At 39.7% G+C, this 22,721-nt stretch overlaps 2 protein-coding genes across 2 annotated transcripts in view; both read right to left on the reverse strand.

Annotated features, from left to right (window-relative positions):
* Window positions 1-1,334: 1,334 nt before the first annotated feature.
* LOC126948613 (60S ribosomal protein L36) lies at window positions 1,335-1,724 on the reverse strand. Its single transcript, XM_050780617.1, has one exon. The coding sequence runs from the start codon at window positions 1,693-1,695 to the stop codon at window positions 1,378-1,380; it is 318 nt and encodes a 105-aa protein (XP_050636574.1). The 5' UTR covers window positions 1,696-1,724; the 3' UTR covers window positions 1,335-1,377.
* Window positions 1,725-8,791: 7,067 nt separating this feature from the next.
* Window positions 8,792-22,721, reverse strand: part of CENPF (centromere protein F) — a 51,835-nt gene continuing 37,905 nt past the window's right edge. The window contains exons 14-19 of the mRNA XM_050780633.1: window positions 21,512-21,688; window positions 20,370-20,531; window positions 17,948-18,110; window positions 15,944-16,420; window positions 14,333-14,511; window positions 8,792-9,769 (exon numbers count right to left, since the gene is read on the reverse strand). Of these exons, the coding sequence (XP_050636590.1) occupies window positions 9,566-9,769; window positions 14,333-14,511; window positions 15,944-16,420; window positions 17,948-18,110; window positions 20,370-20,531; window positions 21,512-21,688 (1,362 nt within the window). The 3' untranslated portion in view covers window positions 8,792-9,565. The remainder of the gene's footprint in view (window positions 9,770-14,332; window positions 14,512-15,943; window positions 16,421-17,947; window positions 18,111-20,369; window positions 20,532-21,511; window positions 21,689-22,721) is intronic.

Consider the following 22,721-nt stretch of genomic DNA (forward strand, 5'->3'; position numbering starts at 1 on the left):
AGGAAGGAAGGAAGGAAGGAAGGAAGGAAGGAAGGAAGGAAGGAAGGAAGGAAGGAAGGAAGGAAGGAAGGAAGGAAGGAAGGAAGGAAGGAAGGGGAAAGAAAGAAAGAAAGAAAGAAAGAAAGAAAGAAAGAAAGAAAGAAAGAAAGAAAGAAAGAAAGAAAGAAAGAAAGAAAGAAAGAAAGAAAGAAAGAAAGAAAAGGGGATGTCTTAAAATTCTAACAGGCTTTATTCAAAGATATGTTGTAAAAACTTAAAGCCCAATTTGTGTAAAAGGCATACACTGCTGTGTTTGAAAACTACTAAAAAGAAGCCCTGGGATGCATGAAGAAGCTGGCTTTTAGCATGGGCTTTGGTTTGGGGAGAAGCCTGGCGAGGGAAGGAAAGGTTCTGTGATGCTGCCATTATAAACACTGGGCATTTGTACTTTATGTGGCAGTCTTCATGACTATCCCATTAACATGTGCACACATATATCTCTCCGAGCTGGCAACCTGATCATGGGTTCCCTACTAGTAGGGACTAGTATATCCCCTGGTCTTGAAGGCAGGGTAGAGTAGAGAGCTATTCCACCTGCAGGAAACTCAAGATCTAATTTTCTTAATGTCATCAAAACTTAGTACTCCTTCCAATGCCACAAATGATCATTTCTAGAAAAGAAAATGTGCAAATAAGTATTCACATTGACTGGCCATATGTTCTATTTCTTAAAAAGTACCATTCTGGGCAGCTGGCATATAGGTTTTAGGACATGGTATGGGGTGTAGAAAAAACTATTTCCCAGTTAAGATCTCAATTTCTTCATCTTCAAAGTGATAAGAAAAACCTAGATAATTAAACCATATTGTTATAATAGAAGTATGAACACTCCAAAAGTCATTTGATTTTGGATTTTTGGTGACTATAATTTAAATTATGTGATGTTCAGGAAAATCACAATAGGCAGAATAATGAATTGCCTAGTTTGAATCAAGTTTGAATCAAGAGGCATTGGAAAATTGTATACTGTCTTCATCTATTGCCCTGTGTAACTCAGTCCATTTCAGAGGGTAAAATTAGGTTTCAGACAGGTGCCTTGTACCAATCTAAGTAGAATTGCTTTTCAGGAAACACTTGGAGAAATTAAGATCATTAAGCAACTAGGTTTTCAAGGGCTCTCTTGTTCAGTAGCAGGCCAAACCCAAAGAAAAGGTAAAGAGAGTAGATGTTGACTAACAAAAAATCTTAAAACAGGATTTGCAATTGGATCAGGAAGTTTGTGAGTGAAGTAACAGGGTTTCCTACTGGAAGTTGCTTTATTTTTTTATTTTATTTTATTATTATTTTTTTTTTCGGTCAAGCTGTTCTTTATTTCACGGAGAAGCCGGGGGAGGCGGCTCAGTCTTTCTTGGCAGCAGCTTTCCTCATAGCGGCCAATACGTTGCTCAGCTCCTCCCGCTTCCTCTTGGCGCGGATGTGCGTCCCCACCCTTTTCTTGATAAACTTGAGGGCCCGTTTGTCCTTGGAGACCTTCAGTAACTCCATGGCGCGCCGCTCGTACGGGGCAAAGCCACACACCTCCCGAATCATGTCCCGCACGAACTTGGTGTGTTTCGTCAGACGCCCGCGGCGGCGGCTGTGCCTGGGCTTGCTCACGTTCTTGGTCACCTTGTGGCCCTTGTTGAGGCCCACGGCCATAGGGTAGCGTAGAGCCATGGAAGTTGCTTTAGAAAATAGTTTTTCATTTTCTGACATGACAAGTCCAAGGTTGGTTCAGAAGCTTAGCAAAGTTATCAAGGATCCAGTTACTTCCCATCTTTCTGACCTAGCATCCTCAGTGTCTTGGAAATGCCTCATTTCTAGTCTAAAATTAGTCAATGTAGGGTGGTTATCATAACCAATCACTGGCAAAAGACAATGGGATTACCATAATTGGCTTGTGCTAATTATCCTTTCCTGGGAATGGGTCCCTATTCCCTGAGCAAACTGCTGCCCAACCCAATAGTGGGGTTCTACTGACAAGAAAGAAGGCAGAAGTGACCGTTGGATAGGCAATCACTGTCTCTGCCACAGCAACAAAAAAATTTCTGTCTGGGGACAATTAAAAAATAGTTGAACTTGGTTTAAAAAACATCTCTTCATTGACTGCAATCTACACCAGATTTGGGAAATCAGTATGAGATGCTTCCAAACCAACATATTCTCTTCTTAAATGAGTTTATGACAATCTCAAGGGGGAAATAATCTAATTTTGCTACACATGTTGGAACAAGATTTAGGATGTAACTTGGGCTTCTGGTTTTCATATGAACAGATTGGTAGGCAGAATTTGCAGTAAATCTCAGTAAGAACTTGTTTTAAATTCTAGGAATGATGGGTATCCTCCATCTATTTGTCCTGCCATTAAAATAGGCTATATGCAAGTCCATGAACATCTGCTGTTTCTATATGGATTGAGCCTCTGATGGTCTCATAGGTTGAATGTCCAGCCTCTGAAAAAACTAGTTGGGCAGAGCCAAGATGTAGCTCAAGGATATGGTCAAGTCTTGGCTTTTCTGGAAGGAAAACTGTCTCCACACTCACCACACCTGTTTACAAACCAGAGCGTTGGCACTTCTTTCCTTCCCCACCTGTTTATGGTTCCAAGGAAAGTGACCGCCATGCTTCTGTGTAGGCATACAATGTAGGCTGTGCATAAATAGCACAGAGGGAACAAAGCATTGTGGGTGAACACAGGGCACCCTCATGACCCTCTGCTGGTCTAAATCCAAGAAGATGACCGTTAAAACAACAAACAGATGGTATCCAGGACAAATAACACCCTCATGTGAACTGCCCAAGGAGTCAGGGTCTAGCAGGAGGGAGTGGGCACCCGGCCAGCAAATGCTCTGTTAGATAACACAGCTGTGATTTCAACACCGAGAGGATCTGTTCACATTTAAAACTCAGAAATATCCCAGTGTTTCGCTAGAAAGTCTGTAACTGTAGAAAGCTGCTCATTTTTCCACACTCTTGCAAAAGCAGTGTTGGAGAAAACAAAAGTAGGAGAAGTGAAATTTCTTATTATTACAATAGTGTAATTTTTGCTAGGAACCTGGATGCCAAATCAAAAGGTTAAATGAAGCAAATTTTCCTTAGGCGTGGAGTTGACCGAAGCCCTAATAGGAGGAAACTTCCCTTATTGAGCTCAGAATTGGGTTCTGAAAAGAACCTGCCAGGCTGGTAGTTTTCCTCCTAGATCAAATCCCTTTACTCTCTACTGGGAAGGTGTACGGTCATATATGAAGAACTTTGTGCTGCGGTCCAAGACTAGAGCCCTCAGTTTTGTTTTGACACAAACTTAACCTCATTGGGTCCCTTCTTAAATTAGGACCCACTTGACAGGATTATTAAATATCAAATGAGATAAAGCATTTGAAATGTCAAGCATTTGGTTTGGCAAATAGGGTATTTTTATACATTATTCTCTGGTCATCCTCAAGACATCCTAGAAAAGGAGGAATAACAAAGTATAGTAATCTTACTCATCTGCCACCATCTTTGAACTGAGGGGACGGAGGCTGGTGGAAATTTTGGGGGCTGAAAGTCAACTTGCAAGTCAACAAAAGTGTATGAAGCTTGGCGATGTGTATTTCCTTGTGATTTCCTAAAACATCAAAATGTTAAGTAGTTTAACAAACCACTTAAATTTACACACACAAATACACCAGCATTACATAAAACTGGCATTTCCTGCAGCATTAGAATCAACATAAAAACTATCACTTTCCCTTTCAGACTGGGAGCAGCTGCTGGTCTAGAAATGTGGTGGACAGGACTCTACATCTCGATTTCTCCATCCTGAGACTGCTAAACCATTCCTGTCCAGTACCACAAAATGGAAAGGGAAGAGTGGGATACTTCGGGAAGACAGTTGAGGGGTAAAAAATTGAGTTTATGGCAACTTCATTCTTAAACTACACTTTTCCAAAGAAACAATGTTATCAATGAAGGTTCCGTATGGTTGAAATAAACTTAATTGTCATTTTAACATAGTAAGAGTTAACTTGGCTTCCTGGGCTTAAACTTAGGCACAACTTACAATGTTGTTTCCACAAGGAAATGTATTCTGAGTTCCAAACAACTAATTTATATTTGCACTTCAGGAGCACAACCCACTTGTAAATAAAATTGTAGTGATTGTTTTCTTCAGATATTTTAAATGACCCAAGCAAACAAAAGCTAAAATCCTGTGAACGGTTCATTTGCAAGATCATTAATTGAATGATATGTGCAAATCTATAGTGATTAAACTCATTTGCAAAATAAGCATTATGGTATTGACATTAGTGAAGATTTCAGATCAGAACTTGACCTGAGAGAAATTATGGGTAATTATCTCTGTACAGAATAACCAACATCCTTTTGAGTGTAAAATCATAAGTGTAAAGTATTAACAAATTAATCATCATGACAACTCCAAGAGGTATTATTATTTATATCCAATTTTAACAATAAAGAAACTGAGGCCAGGCGTGGTGGCTCATGCCTGTAATCCCAGCAGTTTGGTAGGAGAAGGCAGACGGATCAACTGAGGCCAGGAGTTCAAGACCAGCCTGGCCAATATGGTGAAACCCCATCTCTACTAAAAATACAAAAATTAGCCTGGCATGGTGGTGCACTCCTGTAGTCCCAGCTACTAGGGAGGCTGAGGCAGGAGAATCGCTTGAACCCAGGAGGTGGAGGTTACAGTGAGCCAAGATTGCACTACTGCACTCCAGCCTGGGCAACAGAGCAAGACTCTGTCAAGAAAGAAAAGAAAAGAAAAGAAAAGAGAGAGAGAGAAAGAAAGAAAGAAAGAAGAGAGAGAGAGAGAAAGAAGAGAGAGAGAGAGAGAGAAAGAAAAGAAAGAAAGAAAGAAAGAAAGAAAGAAAGAAAGAAAGAAAGAAAGAAGAAAGAAAGAAAGAAAGAAAGAAAGAAAAGAAAGAAAGAAAGAAAAAAAGAAAGAAAGAAAGAAAGAAAGAAAGAAAGAAAGAAAGAAAGAAAGAAAGAAAGAAAGAAAGAAAGAAAGAAAGAAAGAAAGAAAGAAAGAAAGAAAGGGAGGTACAGAGAATTAAGTAATTTGTCCAAGGTCAAATGGGACCCCAAGGCATTTTGACACCTTTCACTTTTAATGTCTACATTATATTTGTATTTGAAATATTTTGTATTTGGTTTTCCAAACCAAACTTCTTTAAATATATAACTTCCACTTTTTAGATACAGGCAGTACATGTGCAGGTTTGTTACATGGGTATATCTCATAAATGCTGAGGTTTGGGGTATGACCGATCCCATCATCAAAGTAGTGAGCATAGCACCCAATAGTTTTTCAGCTCTTGGTCCCCCATTTCTCCTTCCCCCATCTAGTAGTCCTCAGTGTCTATTGTTCCCATCTTTATGTCCATGTGTACCCAATATTTAGCTCCAACATAAAAGTGAGAACCTGTGGCATTTGGTTTCCTGAGTTAATTTGCTTAGGATAATGACCTCCAGTTGTATCCATGTTGCTGCAAAGTACATGATTTAATTTTTATTTATGGCATCATAGTATTCCATGGGTATATGTAGCACATTTTCTATATCCAATCCACTATTGATGGGCACCTAGGTTGATTCCATGTCTTTGCTATGTGAATAGTGCTGTAATGAATATAGGAGTGCATTTGTCTTTTTGGCAGAATGATTTATCTGCCTTTGGGTATATACCCAGTAATGGGATTGCTGGGTAGAATGGTAGTTCTATTTTAAGTTCTTTGAGAAATCTCCAAACCACTTTCCAGAGTGGCTGAATTAATTTGCATTCCCACCATCACTGTATAGGCATTCCCTTTTCACCACAACCTTGTCAGCATGTTAATTTTTGATGTTTTAATAATACCCATTCTGACTGGTGTGAGATGGTGTCTTATTGTGGTTTTGATTTGTATTTCTCTGATGATTGGTGATGTTGAGCATTTTTTCATGTTTGTTGGTCACCTGTATGTCTCCTTTTGAGAAGTGTCTGTTCATGCCCACTTTTTAATGGGGTTTCTTTGTTGAATTGCCAAAAAAGACTCTTTGAAAGGATTTACCTCTACATAAATAATGCTTATGTATTCAGTTAGTAGACAACTTTTAGTTAGTAGACAACTTTTAGCAGTTAAAATGTATAGCTAGTCCCATTTTACGTTTTTGAAATTAAATGTAAGGTAACCCAAATCAGATGCAGACAGCCTAGATATCTTCATTGCCATTGCACATAGAAAGTGGAAAAGCTACTTAATATCCCCTGAAAATCTATACTATCAGAATTATCCTGGAAAAGCCTGCTTCCAGAGAAGTGGCAGGATAAACAAGAAAGAGAATGGGCTTTGTATTTGCAAAGCTGAGGTCGAAACTCAACTCTGCTACTTCCTGGGCCAAATACTCTAAGCCTATTTTATCTTGTTTGATGAGATACTCTTCATTTTGCAAGGTTTCAGGGAGACACACAATTATCATTAGGCAAGATCTCCCCAGGCCTATGAGCGAGAAGTTTGACCTCTGTCTCTTACCTCACAAAGGTAAAAGCTTCAGCACACATGAAAATACCTTGTAAAATTTGAGACTTTCCATCCAGTATTTTAAGTAGTTGAGCCAAAGCTAAAGTGAGTAGTAGCATTAGATACATAGCTGGGCCTGCGGGTAGGATGGCAGCTTCAGGTCCTCAGACTTTTCAAATGAGAACAGCCAGGCTCTTCTGAAGCACTCAAGGCTCTCTTCTCTCCTCAGTGAATTAGCATACAACCCCTTCCCCTTCAAAGAGAAGACAGCTTATATGAACAGAAGCGGGAGAGCACATAACTCTCAACTACCAAGTAGTAGTTAACAATTTTAGGTACTTACTGTCCTCTTCAAAAATAATTGTATCCCCCTCCTTAACTACAGAAGAGAAATATGAAAAACATGCTAATGATCAGTGCAACTTCTGACTGTGGTGCAATAAACCTATGGCTTACAAGAACTCATCAGTTTATTTACTATTTAAATTTCTTTCATGACATACTGCCCACAGCGTGAAGGATTCTGGAAGAACCTGGAAATTCTAAAATAACAATTGGTGTTGAGTCATGCTAAAAGAAGTTAGAAACGTTTGCAGACTCAAACCAGTTGGAAGGTGGAAGAGGTCTCCCCTCCTTGAGTTAGGGGTCCCCAGGAAGAAGTGCCCTGACTTCTTCCCAGGTGCAAACAAATCTGTGAAAATTTAGTAGTCCCAACAAAATAAATAAACTGGGATCAAATGAGAAAAATCACAAATAAATCTCAAAGAAGGCAAGTGAGAGGGTGAGGGGAGGAGTGTCTTAAGAAATAGAAATCATGCTACATTTAAAGTTTGGTTTCTATTTCTTTCTTATTGAAGATGCAGTCCCCTTAGACTACCAGCAACTCCCAATAACACAAAGGTCCATTTCAGCTCTTATACAACATTTACGGTAAAAGAATCATCTCAACCAAGCTCCTCATTGTACAGATGAGAATCTGATTCCCAGATCTTGGAACTTGATTCATTTTCCCATATGATTTGTCAGCAGGGATCTCACTCATGACTCAACTGGTTTATAAGGTACTTCAAATTTGGAACAGTAGCATGTTTACTTTTCATCCCATATGCAGCTCAGCTCATAGCAGAACAAGTATTGTTATCTTGAGGAAAAGAATAATGTCTTGGCTGTCCACTTACAAGATTTTGAACAATTCTCTACAATTATAAAAATGGTCGAGACCAGCCTGGCCAGCATGATGAAACTCCATCTCTACTAAAAATACAAAAAAATTAGCCAGGCGTGGTGGCACATGCCTGTAGTCCCAGCTACCTGGGAGGCTGAGGCAGGAGAATGGCGTGAACCCGAGAGGTAGAGTTTGCAGTGAGCCGAGATCATGCCACTGCACTCCAGCCTAGCGACAGAGCAAGACTCCGTATCAAAAAAAAAAAAAAAAAAAAAAAGGCAAGTATCCAAGTAACAAGAGCAGCAGCTATGGCACACCTAGGAAAAAACGAAGAGATGCTTTCAAGGACCCGTGACGCTACCCAGCAAAGCCTACTCAGTGGAATCTTCCAGTCGCTGGAGACAGCCAATAAAGCTGATGGCTTAATCCCAACAATGTCTGCTCGGGGTCATGACGCCCTTGAGCACATGGTGGCCCTGGGATGATTTATGGTGAGGATATTGCACCAGACCTCAACCCCAAGCAACTGAAGAAACAAGAGGAAAATCAGGATATCACTTTCAGCTGATGAATACTAAGTAGCTTAATATTATTGAAGCATTATCCAACAACAGAGGCCACCTTGCAAAGGACAACTTTTAAATATAAATGATGGTGCTTATCGAGGTTTGTGCATCGATCTGGACTGAAAGCCAGGAACAAATGATCTTTTACTAGCGCATGTCCTGGGAAACTTTTTTACCCTGATTCAAGGATGTAAGAACTTGTTCAAATGTTTTTGGATCTGACATGGCTCATAATGCCTGCATGCTTTCAAAACTCTGTTATCATCAATAAGCTAGGAAACACCACATACCTGTATCCTTGATGATGTGGTTTAATGGGGACACAGAATGTAGGAGGCACTGGGCTGGACATCTTATATTCCCACATACTCCTTATGACCTATATTCCAAATTGTGTCTTTTAATACAACTAAATATGCTAGGATCATTTGTTTAAAGATCTGTATCATTTGTTCAAACATTTTTACTTATATAAGAGGCTGTTGTAGTTAGCAAGAAATAGTACCAATATTCGTAATACCTTTACACTTAGGAATCACTCTTACAGAAAACGAAGGTGACTATTTTATTAGAAAACAAAGGCTACATGTTAATACATCACCAGATACAAGAATGCATACCAAAGAGCTGTAAAAAATTGGTCTAAAAACAGAAAAAAGCACAATGACAGACACATGGTATAGCACACCTCTAGGAACCCTGCAGCCCTAATTGGAAATAAATACATACCCACACACACATATGTACAGGTTACATAAGCAAAGATGTCTAAAACAGATTGCAAGAGAAAGATAAACACTCCTATATGTATATGTGTGCCCGTTTTCCTTAAAAACACATAACATGCTTTTCCTTCATTTTAGTCAGCTCTGAGAAATTCCTGATCCAAAACTATTTCATGCCTAATACTACAGATACAATATCATAAAGCAAAAGTCTACATTTTCCTAGGAGCTGTTAATTGGAAGTATAAAATGTGTTCTGCATTTTTTTTTAGTGTAAAATGCACATACATTGTTATATAGTGCTTGTCATTTTAATTGTAACATATTACCAAAAAGCTTTATACACATAGCTTTATACTATTTACATTACAGTAGAGGAATGTCAATGCTACTAGGTGATCAGTGCTTCCAAACTTTTTCAATACTTACACATGGGAGATCTAAATAGTACAATATATTCAAGACTTCTAAGGAATTGTTTTCTCCTCACTGATAAAGCTCTCCCTGGCTAAAGAAAAGTCCCTGTAGGCAGAGCCTTATCTATTTAATGACTGGCGCCTCCCAGGGGTACTGACACACAAAGTGTCTTCACTGGACCTTACAGTTCTCACTGCCCTTGGGCTCCAGTCCAGCTTTGGGGTGGGGGGCGAGTCGGCCTCGCTTGACCCTCAGGCCCTCTCTGGGGCTGTCAGTCGGACTTCTCTCAGGAAGATTATTGACCAGGAGAGATTTCGTGGTGGGTTCTCGGAGGATGGTGTCTGAATCCACTGGGCTCTGCTGAGCAACCTTGACCTGCCACAAAACATCTCTGTTAGAGGTTCAATCACACTCACACTTCCACAACATGAAAAATAAAGCACTATGTCACTAAGTTTTAAATTAAGTTCTTCTTCTCTAGGAGTTATATATAATTGTAGTATTTCCTCTTCCCTGAGAACAGGCCCCATCTAACAGACAAGTCAGGAGGATATCAGGGACAATCTCTAACTAAAGTCATCAGACTTCCCATGGCACCTCTAATGGCAAAGACTACGCCCTATTTACCTACGTATCTCTGGTGCCCACAACATGCTTGACCACATGGTACACGTCCAGTGAATTCCTAAGTGAAAAACCTGCCTCCGTTGTCCTAACTAGCCATTCCTGTTGTTTAAAACAAGCATAACCCAAATGAGTAATACTACCTCCACAGGGTGGAAAATTTTAAAATGACTGAGGACCTGTTCAGGGTATTTTAATCATTCTCCCTTTGTGGCTGGTTGTTTCCATATTGAATTGGGACTAGAGCAGAAGGACAGCTATCTAACAATAAAGTCCAGAAGAATAAATCCCCTCTCAAACATCCTGCCTTTTAAGAGAAAAAGATATCTCAGAAAATTTGAAACTTTAAGTAGACGAGAGAGTGAGGTAACTGGTGAGTGAAGATTTGTTGAAATTGGGTCAGGCTCAGTGGCTCACATCTATAATCCCAGCTACTCAGGAGGCTGAGGCAGGAGGATCACTTGAGCCCAGGAGTTTGAGGCTACAGTGAGCCGCAACAGTGACACTGCACTCCAGCCTGGGGGACACAGCAAGATTTAAAAAAACAAACAAAAAAAAAATTGAAATTTATATAGTAGTGAAAAAAGGTACAGGGTCAAAAAAGAGAAAAAAGAGCAAGAAAAATGAAGTATAGGAAAGCTTCACCTAACCAAAGTTAAAGGCAAGAGTGGAAGATTCAAATAGGAAGATTTTTCAAAGAGAAAGAAGGGCCTCTTGCATAATGGACACAAGGATCTGTGTCCAGCACAGACGCTGAGAAGTAACTACGTGACAGACACTCCCTCAGCAACTGACTTCCAGGGATCTCCTTCTGATGCGAGAAGAAAAGGGAATGAAAATTATTTTCCCATTTATATTCTTTCCATAGGAAGCATGTGGTTTGAAAAAGGCAGTTAAATACTTTTCATTACATGAAACATAGTAAATCCGGCCAACAGATCAAATCCCAGGAAAGCTCACTTCTCCCTCAGAGTGTGTCCAGGACACTGAAAAGACGCAGCCTTGGAAGGTCAGGACTTAATGGAAAATTACCATCCATGGAAAGTTGAAGGAAAAAAATAAAACAGAGTTTTGCTGGTACTTTTTTTTTTTTTTTAAAGAGAAATAGTGATTCCAAAGACAAGGTTTCCCTGGAACCCACCAGATGTACAAGAAACAAATCTGTAGGTTTGCCATTTAAAAAGAGAAAAAGAGACAGATACCCCATAGGAAATAGAAAGTTTGAGCCTGTAAGACTCTTTATCCCAATCAAATGGCTAATGTCCACTCTTTTTGGCTTCTCCCCTCTAGACTCAATTTCTGATACTGAAGACACTGTAGTTGTGATCAGAATTTAGACTGTGGATTTGACTCTCCTGTTGGTTAGTTAACTTCAGAATGGTCTCTAACCAGACAAAGTCAAATTCACCAAGTATTTAATCTATTAAGATAGTACATCCTCCTAGAATAACACAAAGGAGGGAAAAAAATAGTGCATGCATGCATACTCTAATTGTCTTATAAATGATTCTGCAGTTGCAATAGGGAGAGGGCAAATATGCAGATAGTTCAGTGAAAATGACCCTCACAAGTAGGAAAAAAATGCAAGACCCCCACAAAACTAACATCCACCATCCATGATGGGCTCTACAGCTTACTGGCCGGTCCTCTGGGAACTGATAGCAAAGCCCAGGTTCAGGAGATCAGGTCTACGATTGCTGTCTCCCTTGTTCCCAACAAACGAGGGGTTCCTGAGCTTATCCATCCCAGTGACATAATAGAGAATGATCCTTACCTAATGTGCATTTTGCCCATTTTTTCCCCTTTGAACTTGTCAGATGTCACTAAAGGTCTTGCTAAACGACCTAGGAAACTGTCTCTCATCACCCAGCCAGTCACCTCAAAGGAGAACTCACAACCCTGAGTTTCTAAGCAACCGCTTTGGGAAATAATACCTTGTTCTAGATTTTTAAAACTAAGTGATGAAATACGCTTAACAGATGAGGCAGCAAGCATTTTACAGGGGACTCAGAGAAGGCTGAATTAAATTAAAAATTACTGGGCTAGGTTTTGAAGAGTTTGAATCTAATCACGAAGTCTCTTACAACTGCTCTCAAAAGGCCCCCCTCCACATTTGCAAGTGCACAACATTGCTTAGCAATTCATAACGCTGGTGCCTACTGCATGTAGTTAATGCACTGAACAAAATCTACGGAAACCATGGTTACTACTCCCTACTCAGCAGATTCAACAGCAGTGAGGAGAGCAGGCCCCCTAGCGTGGAAAGCTCTTTTTCCTAGATAGTAAGTCTGAACGCCACATGCAAACTGCTTTTACCCTCAGTTCTTCACAAAAGAAAAAAAATGACTCGGGATGATTTCATAAGACCATTTCCTAGCATGCCTTTATAAACATCTATTAATACAATCACTTCAGGACATTCACAGTTCCATTCATTCAGTGAATATTTGTTGAATGTCAGACACTGCATTAGACATAAACTATAGATGTAATCAGTAACCTCACAGAACTCGGATTGCAAATCAGAAGACAGATATTTAAACAAGAGATTACAATAAAGTGAGTTACCTAAAAAGAGTGGAGGCACAGAGTACCAGCTGTATGTCATGGTTTTCTGTTCTAAGAGAGTCAGAAAAATACTTCATTTGACCTCCATAAGTGTGAGACAAATAGGAATGGATGTTACTTTTTACTGAGGTTTGGGAAAGGGTGGCTCCCAGTCGCCCTTCTAAGAAAATGGCATGGCCCATATCAGGACCCTAAACCTGACTCCTCCTGTATCCAGTATCCAGTAGATATCTTGTAGCTGATAGCTTTGGACAAGTTTGGTAGCTCCACTGTTTAGAGGCACTAGTTGCTTAAAGGAGAAGCTGTTCTCATGTTCATTGGAAAGTCAGTACATTCAGTATATTAAATATATATTCTCCAGTATATACTTCAGTATTTTGTTGTTGGCAGCATGCAAAAGTTAAATCCAAATGTGAGTGAGAGAGAGAATTTGGTAGGGGAGGGGAGAAAAAATTGCACAAAATGGTAGAATATTTCTAATAAGAGTAACAAATGGGTCCACTTCAGTGAAAGAAAATCTCAGATCATTCTTCTTCATACTTGAATAAAAATTTTATTATAATGTACTTATTATAATCATAATGTATATTATTCATTACTAAGTATAACTCCTTAATGCTTATAGCTCTTATACATCAACAAAAACAAATTTGCAAACCTGTTGTTGTGATGTTCAGATTAAGAAATCTAAATATATTGTACTCTTTAGATCGCCCACATGTAACCACCAATGTGTTCACATTTGGTATCCCAAATCCTAAGAACGTGTTTGCTCACTTATGAATTATCACATTACACAAATAGGGGTTATTACACTTTCAAAGCTTTGTTTTCTGGTTCAAGGTTATCAGATCGCATACTTGATCAAACTCTGACAAGTGAGCAATCAAGGTAAAATCACAGACTGTTCAAACTCTTTGAAGTTATTCCAGCAACTTCCAAAAATATTCCCCTAGTCCCCAGTCTGACAAACACTGGTATCGTAGAAAGATCAAGACTGTGGAGGTGAGAGGAAGAGGAAGCAGGGGTTCACACTGGGAGGTTAAATCTTTATGAGTCTCACGATTTTCACTCTTTTATAATACCACTTACTGTGAGACTTCAATAAAATGAGAAAGATAAATAAAATGCATATACTATGCATACTTAAATGGTAGCTGCTGGTATGGATCATAGTAACAGGAATAAAGATCTGTTAAGCAAATATTCTCTATGCTCTACATAACATCTTCTGGGACGTTGTAGGGTGCACAGAGGTCACTAAGATCCTTTTGATCCTCAACAATCAAAATAGAGAAAGAAATCCATAAACAGAGTTCCTTTCGTTAGATATCTATTGAAATATGTGCTTCCTTTTTTAAAAACAATAAAAAATTCGCAGCTGGAGGCAGGTGAGAGTAAAGTTTGAAACTAATACCAGTGGCAAAAAGGAAAATTACCTCTTCAAATCCTTCATCAGTAACACCTGAAACTTTCTTAGAAATCCACCGAGTTTTTAATGTAACAATGCCATTTTCCGTCAAACTACGTATAAATGGCCTGTTGACTCAAGCATGAGATCATGTACCCTGATACTGTAATGCTCACCCGGTCACTTGCTCACTACTGACTGACTGACACCACACCAAGAGGGTCAGACTTTTTGAAAGGGCTCCTGAATCAGGGGGTGCAGTGTCCAATCCTCACCCAGGTAATACTGCAATTTTCTGGATCTCAAACAGTAGATGGATGTTGACGGTAGTTTACCTTTTGTGATCTGCTGCCACCAGCTGTTGGTTTGGAGGACTCTGCAAGATTTTCTTTGCCGAGACTCAGTGGGGATAGCGCTAACTTCTGTGCAGCCAGGCGGGGGCTGGTCCGGGTTGCCATGGTTGTTCTCCGCAGGATATATGGGCTAGTCTTTCCTGTCGGGATGTCAGCAAACCCTAAGGGCAAAAAAGCTAACTGTCAGCACTGCTAGGTCCAATTCTATCTACAATGGAAAAGATATTCATTAGGTGGTTTTAACAAGGATAATGTAAACTCCAAAAAATACTTTGTCCTAGCCACTTTGGTTAATGGATTACACTTCACAGTTGCTCTGGGAGTCACCAAATTGAATCAAGTAACAAACAGGTTTTTTCTTATTAGAAACATAGAAAATAACAATGGGAAAAGAAGGGGAAAATAATACTACACAGAAAAAGTTTTTTCTGCTTCTATCTTCTACATGGATGTTTTACTTTGCATTTTTCTAAGATCTAAAGAATGCCAGCAGGCCTTATCGTAAAATTGGGTTGGGGGAAAAAGGAGAGCACAATGCAAAAATAAAATATATATATAAAAGAAAGGCAAGTGCTTGTTTAAAGGGGGAAAATGTAAAATGGTAACAGCTACTTCAGGCGAGCACTCTAATGTAGGTGGGAGGAGAGAAACTGACCTTCCTAAAGGTGACTTCACCCTCACTCGCGTTGTCTCTTTCCACAAAAGAAAGTGACATGACTTTTGATGACCCAGGAAAGAAAGTCAATCCCAGGGATACTAAGAGTTAATGTATCAACACACACTCCAGAACTGCATTCAGGGCTAACTAAAGCAGCATTTGTTTTTGTTTTTCACACACTACATATAAAAATTACCAGTGAAAGATAGATAACTATTTTGGGGCTAGAGTTACTCAGAACAATGCTTTTCAAACCATCTATGGCACAGAATCAGTTTAGATATTTGGGGGCGGAAGGGGGTCAAAGAATTTCCAATCTGCTGTGGAATAATATTTTTGTATAATATAATGAGAACAAATCAATAGAAAAAATGATATGTGCTTGGATGTTACAAAAATATCAAGTTGCTATGAAAATTTCTAAAGTCCTACTTAATTACAATACATTGTTTCAATCAGGAACCAATAACAAACAGTTCCTAGACTGGCACCAGTCCTTGGGCCAGACTTGGGAGAAAACCAAGTTTAAAAAAACAAAACAAAGTGTAGTCAGTGGCTCCAGCCAGGAGGCCAGCATCACAGGGTGGACCCTCCAGCTCACCTGCTAGCTAGGTCAGACATGACCAAAGGGTAGGAAACCCTGAAGGGCGTCCTTGATTTAACCATTTTTTTCAGCATTCAAATAACAAATTCTAAACAGATTTTAGACAGTCATTTTACCAATCTACCAGCTCTTTTGTTAATATGACACAAATAATGAGATCCCAGAGGAAAATATATGCCTCATCCATTTAAAAGCAGACTGTTGTTTATGAACATCAATGAGATTATTGCACAATAATGTAAAAGAGCAAATACTTTTGTCTTTTTATATGTGAACCATTACATGGAATTTCAAAAGAACACAAATAATTTTGTTTTAAAATGAGGCATACCTTTCTTTACAACTTCTGGAAGTCCCTCTGGCTCAAACTGAGTACCTTCTGTGTCTTCTGCAGGGTGAATGCCACTCATGACTGCTTTCTTGCTTTTTTTAGAAAAGGTCTCTGGAGTAGAAGGTGTTGGTCCTCTACCATTCTCCCATATCCCACTGGACCTTTGCCTCTTGCCTGAAGCTTTTTTCTGGCCAGATGATAACCTCTTTTCAGCAGCAGAAAGGATTGGAGATGGTCCTGGAACAACTGGATCTAGCAAAGGAGACCCTCGGGAATCTGGTTTAGATTGCTGTGAACAGAGATGGGCCACTTGTGTCTCTAACATCTCTTTAGCTTTCTCTAACTTTTCGTGGCTTATAAGCAAGGAACAGTACTTATCCAAGTATTCGTCTGCCTCCTTGGTTTTTTCTTCAAGAGCCTCTTTTAGTTCTTTGATCTCAGTAGTTAATTCATCGACCTTGATATCCATAACAGTACCTGTCCAAAGTAAAGCAACACATCATGTGTGACTTGATGCTTCTCTAGTTAACAATGGGCATTGTGAAGCAGATAATCTTAGACGTGTTCTTTCTTTGATTTTTTTGAAGAGGTAGGGGAGATATATCAGTATATGTTCTTATAGTTCAAACAACTCTTGTTTGGGAGGTATCATATCACATCAATGTATTCTAGGCCTGTGACATTCCTAGGGACAGCTTAAATAAAACCCACCAAAATCTCAAACTCGTATTTCAGTCAACTCACTAAACTTTCTTGTAACGCCAGTTATGTGCAATCAAATAAATCCATTTTTTACATCCTTATTTTCCCCAGTCCATTCTGTCTACCATAAGTGGATGAACAGAAGTCAGTAAAGATTATGAAGCTTCTGTTGTATAGCTTTGGGAGACAAGATTCTAACAAATGATCAGGCAAATTCCAAAAAACCTCTGAAAGTATTTGAAGACAAGGCAGGGTCTGACGAAGAAGGGTTTAGGGGAACACTATAAAGGTGGGAATCTTGGTCAACTTGTAGCTGCCGTGGGTGTTATTAAATCCATTAGAAAAATCCCCTGAAGCCCCAATCTACCCTGAGCACTGTTTCCAACAGGGAAGACTGTTGACCCACACCCTACCATGCTACAGACCAGGGAAGCCAGTCAGATTATGCTTGTCATCATCTATCCACACAGTAAGCACATGGCACTCCAGGGGCATAAGTGGATAAAAGTGACAATGAGAGTTATCATTTCTTTCCTTTTCTATTTTCCCACACAACTAAAAATATGCCTCCCACCCTCACCTGTTCCCTTTAGTTGACCCATACAATGGACTGAGGATAACCAGAATCAGCTATTTATAAATTACCAAAGCCAACTCTGATGCCAGTCTTTTGACAAAGAAACCACGCAGCTGAACATCAACATGAAAAACTCTTCTTAGAATGGCTCATGAGGAAAAAGTACCACCAGGGTTTTTTTGCATGTTTTATAGAACAGAAGATGCGATAATTCTATTTCAAAATGGCTTCATTCAGGTCAAGCATGGTGGCTCCTGCCTGTAATCCCAGCACTTTGGGAGGCCGAGGTGGGCAGATTGCTTGAGCCTAGAAATTCAAGACCAGCCTGGGCAACATGGAAAAACCTTGTCTCTACAAAAAAATACAAAAATTAGTCGGGCGTGGTGGCGCCTGCCTACATATCTCCAGCTACTCGGGAGGCTGAGGTGAGAGGATCCCTTGGAGGTCGAGGCGCCATGAGCCATAATGGCACCACTGCACTCCCGTCTGGGTGACACAGCAAGATCCTGTCTCAAAACCAAAACAAAAAAAGGCTTCATTCTGAGTTCTATAATGATCCCAAGATAAGCACAAAATTCAGAAATTGGAAAATGGATTAATGGTAAAAAATCAGCACTCAGTAATAGAACACAGCACTAAAAATAGTTCCTAAGCACGCACACCATGTGTTATTCCACTATTGGAAAAGAGTGCTGGCTAGTTGATGTGCCCCAGTTAACACCCACCTGTTTTCTGTTTCTCCTGTGCAGCTTGAAGTTTAGATAGTTCTTTCTGCAATATCTCCTTTTCCTCTTCCAGTTGTTTACAGGATTTGATCAACAACTTTATTTTCCCCTGGGCACGTTCATTTTCCTTCTTCAACTGATTTACATATTTCAGATTGTCCATCTACAAAATGAAAGTAATTCCATTTAAAAACTTGAATTTCTTTTTATAAGTATATGGAAAAATAATTATGAGATATAAGATTCATATATTGTAAATTTAAGAATTATTAGATTCAATACAAAACATCTAAAGATGCGCAAAACCATTCACCTTCTCTACTCAGTTTCCTAAGTCTCCCCAGCTGAGAATGTGGTTTTGTCATTCTCTTTCTTAGTATCACAAGTATAAACTATGGTTCCTGAGATGTCTATACTAAGTGCCCATTATGTCTATATTTATCCAGTGGGAATCACACTGGATTACTGGGCAGGGGAGACAAGGAACACATTCTTGGTGGGTCCAAAATTCTCAATGAGACAATTGTGTTCCCATTTGTAATCGCACTGTTACAGTTTCAATACCTGCCTTGGTATTTGTTTTAGCTATACCACGTGAAGGCCAAATGATATTAGAGCTCACTATACAAATTTAGATTGTATTATGGCTTGAGTAGAAAGACAATAGAATGGTGGGAGAATTGTGTCCTCATATACTTCTCAGTGGTACAAGTTCACATTCTTATTCATAATTCCCAAATCAAAAAAAGAGCTATGAAAATGATTTAGAGGCAAAACCCAACCTGAACAGATATTAAAGGTATTTACAGTCTTTATTAATTAATTTATTTATTTATTTTTAAGACAAGATCTCCCTCTGTCACCTAGCCTGGAGTGCAGTGGCACCATCATGGCTCACTGCATGACCTCCTGGGCTCAAGCAATCCTCCCACTTCAGTCTCCCACGTATCTGGGACTATAGGTATATGCTATCACAACCATTTTTTTTTTCTTTTAGAGATGGGGTCTCACTATGTTGCCCAGGCTGGTCTCAAATTCCTGGCCTCAAGTGATCCTCCTGCCCTGGCCCCCCAAAGTGCTGGGATTCTAGGCATGAGTCATCACACCTGGACCAGTATGTATAGCCTCTATTTATCCTGCCTTGTGAGACTATCCACACATTTTGCTGCAGAAATATGAATTTGATTATGCAATATTATAGCAGATCCCACTGGGATATTATATATGGCATATGCATTATATTATGTAATATATTTTAAAATGCAGAATTCTAAAACCATCTGATATGGCATCATGAATTTCCTAAGAACGACCAAACAGCAGTAGGAGGAGGAAAGGGAATGGGGATGGGGGATGGAGAAGAACCCAGTACCATATTCGTATTGCAAGTAGTTGTTAGAGCTTGGATCTCATCTTTATATTTCATCTTGAAATTATTTATTAGTAACGATGCAGTAAACCTTACCCTTTCAGAACTCGCTACTTCTGATTCCAATCACAAATGAATTAAAGACCCATTTAATTCTATTTCAACAGTGCTACTTATTTCTATTATTAAGCCCAGCATCTCATTTTGTACCAGAAGAACATCATTAATTATTAATGTGATTTTGAATTTTACTACTTTGTATTTAATTGATAAATTTCCTTTACCTTGATAGTTGTATGAGAGCCATAAACATAATACATTTATACCTAGTTTTCTGTTTGTATATATTCAATTAATGTCAAAATTTTAAAAATATAATCGTCTTCTAAGTAAAACCTTTGCTGGAAGATATTTATTACCCAGGTTCACTATTACACACTGTGGGTATTCATCTTACAAAAAATATCTGTAGGAATCAAAACACCTCCTTTTCCAGGTAGAATTATAGTGGTACCATCTTGAGACTAGCAATCCTGAGATTAGGGTTCACCTTCACTCTTCCTTAAAAAAAAAAAGCTCTATGATCCTTGCATGGAGGAAGAGAAAAATATCCACACATGTCTGCCTGACCAAGGTGCTCTGCCACACTTCGATCTCACCATAAGCCACAGGAGGGTGAATATGGTGACAGTGAAGTTGGAAGACAGCTCGTTCAAGACTTTGGAATTGCCCATCGGACTGTTTTCTATAGCTTAAGAGGCCTGCCCTCATCTGCTGTGTGGCTGCATCTTCAAATCTATCTCAAGAAGCCTTTAACATCCTCTAGTTTGAGAGGATGCATGAGGCAACGGATAGCTTATTCAAGCTATGAGACTGTAGATCACCCACTGATTTTTTTTAAGATAACTCAGCAGGGAACTGATGAATGACATTATTTTTGACTACCAAAAATTTTCATAAAATGAAAATGAAAATATTTAATGCAATACCATTAAAATCACTACCACCTGTATAAACCATTCGAAATCATAAAGCAAAGAAAAGTGAACACACCTTGGTTTTCTTCAATTCCTCCAAAGCCTCAGTAGTAGCTTTCAATGAATTATTGAGCTCTTCTTTACTAGACTTTAAAAGGTCCATTTCCAACTTCTGTGAACTGAGACATTCTTCTTTAGAAGTCAATTTCTCTCGATATGTATGGATTTCTATTTCATACTAGAGCAAAACAAATGAACAACAACAACAACAAAAAACGTTACTTTAGCCAGTAGGCACAGCCAAAAAAACAAAATTGTAAGAAAAACAAAAAACGGCCGGGCACTGTGGCTCACGCCTGTAATCCTAGCACTTTGGGAGGCCAAGGTGGGCAGATCACGAGGTCAGGAGTTCAAGACTAGCCTGGCCAACACGGTGAAACCCCGTCTCTACTAAAAATACAGAAATTAGCTGGGCGTGGTGGCGGGCGCCTGTAATCCCAGCTACTCAGGAGGCTAAGACAGGAGAATTGCTTGAACCCAGGAGGCGGAGGCTACAGTGAGCCAAGATTGTGCCACTGCACTGTAGCCTGGGCGACAGAGCAAGACTCAGTCTCAAAAAAAAAAAAAAAAGGAAAAAGAAAAACAAACAAAAAACCCCTGCCTTTCCAAGGACTATTTTGACTTTGCAACTCTCCTATTATTCTACTCCAAAATGGAAATAATACCTTTTTAAAAAATCAACTGGGCCGGGCACTGTGGCTCACACCTGTAATCCCAGCACTTTGGGAGGCCGAGGCGGGCGGATCACGAGGTCAGGAGATCAAGACCATCCTGGCTAACACGGTGAAACCCCATCTTTACTAAAAATACAAAAAATTAGCCGGGCATGGAGGTGGGCGCCTGTAGTCCCAGCTACTCAGGAGGCTGAGGCAGGAGAATGGTGTGAACCCGGGAGGCGGAGTTTGCAGTGAGCCGAGATCGTGCCACTGCACTCCAGCCTAGGCAACAGAGCGAGACTCCATCTCAAAAAAAAAAAAAAAAAAATCAACTGATAAAAGAGGGACCTGGGGAAAAGATTGTGAAGTTAATATGAGACCTTTTATAAAATTATATAGCACAGTAATAACCCAGAATATTTACTTTTTTGGGGAAAAAAAAAAGCCTTACCATGATCAATACACTCTCCAGCTCCCCCAGTAACCAAACCCCACATTTCACCTGTTTGTTTGTGTCCAAAAGCAAAGCCTGATGTTTCTTTTCAGCTTCATGAAGCAGTAGCTGATATTCAGCTATTTCCTCTCTCACTTTCCCTTCCTTTTCCACCTGGTCCTTCTGCATGCAATCCAGGCTCTTCTTCAATTCACTATTTTCCAGTGTGAGCTCCTTCAATTGATCCTAAACAGAAAAATAATAATGAAATCATAATAGCACTTCCTCACAATTAAGAACCTGGAAATATTTTTAGGAAATAACGAGTACTGTGTGGAAAAAAAATTGTTTATGGGCAAGATAAAATCTGTACAGAATAGTGTTATAATTCTTAGCAATGTATTCACTTTTAATTGTGACTTCACCTCCAATGGCACTTTCCTCTGCTCCAGCCCAACCACCTCGCTAGGTCATATCCAGAGACCACAGAAACCCTGAAACCTTGAATTCAAATAAACCACTCTGGGATCACATCTTCCAATGCTTCCAGCCTTGTTTATTAAAGTACTTCCATTGCAATAATTCCTGACCTCATCAACAGAACCACTACCATCTTCATACCAAATCCCCTCTGGCCTTGCATTTTCTTCCTTGACCAGCTCAGACCCCAGTTCTGTCACTGTAAGAATTTCCTGCCAAATATCCTCCAATCTTTTGCCCCATCCCTTCACTGTGAAGAACTGGCCAGATTCCAACCCTGGAAGCATTTGTCTTCTCCATGCCTGACCCCGAGCAGCTGTCTCTGTATGTTTCTGTATGTGTGGTGTCTACTTCCTCATCTTCAATTATTCAACCTGCTCCAATCGATTCGTCCCAGCTTTTCCTAAAAATGCTTTTCATGGCATCATCAACCTCCATGCTGTAAATTAAAGGCTCACTCTTCTGAGCTCATCTCAATCAACCTCTAAGTAGTATCTGGGGCTGCTGACCACTCCTTCCTTTTGTTGTTGTTGTTGTTGTTGTGATTGTTGCTGTTGCTGTTGTTGTTGTTTGGTTGGTTAGTTTGGCTTAGTTTTCTTGAGACAGGGTCTCACTCTGTTGCCCAAGCTGGAGTGCAGTGGCACAATCATGGCTTGCTGCAGCCTTAGTCTCCAGGGCTCAGGTGATCCCCCACCTCAGCCTCCCAAGAATGCACCACCACGTCTGGCTAATTTTTTTGTATTTTTTGTATAGACAGAGTTTTGCCACGTTGCCCAGACTGGTCTTGAACTTCTGGACT

Source organism: Macaca thibetana, chromosome 1 (genome assembly GCF_024542745.1).
Source record: "Macaca thibetana thibetana isolate TM-01 chromosome 1, ASM2454274v1, whole genome shotgun sequence".
NCBI classification, from domain to species: Eukaryota; Metazoa; Chordata; class Mammalia; order Primates; family Cercopithecidae; genus Macaca; species Macaca thibetana.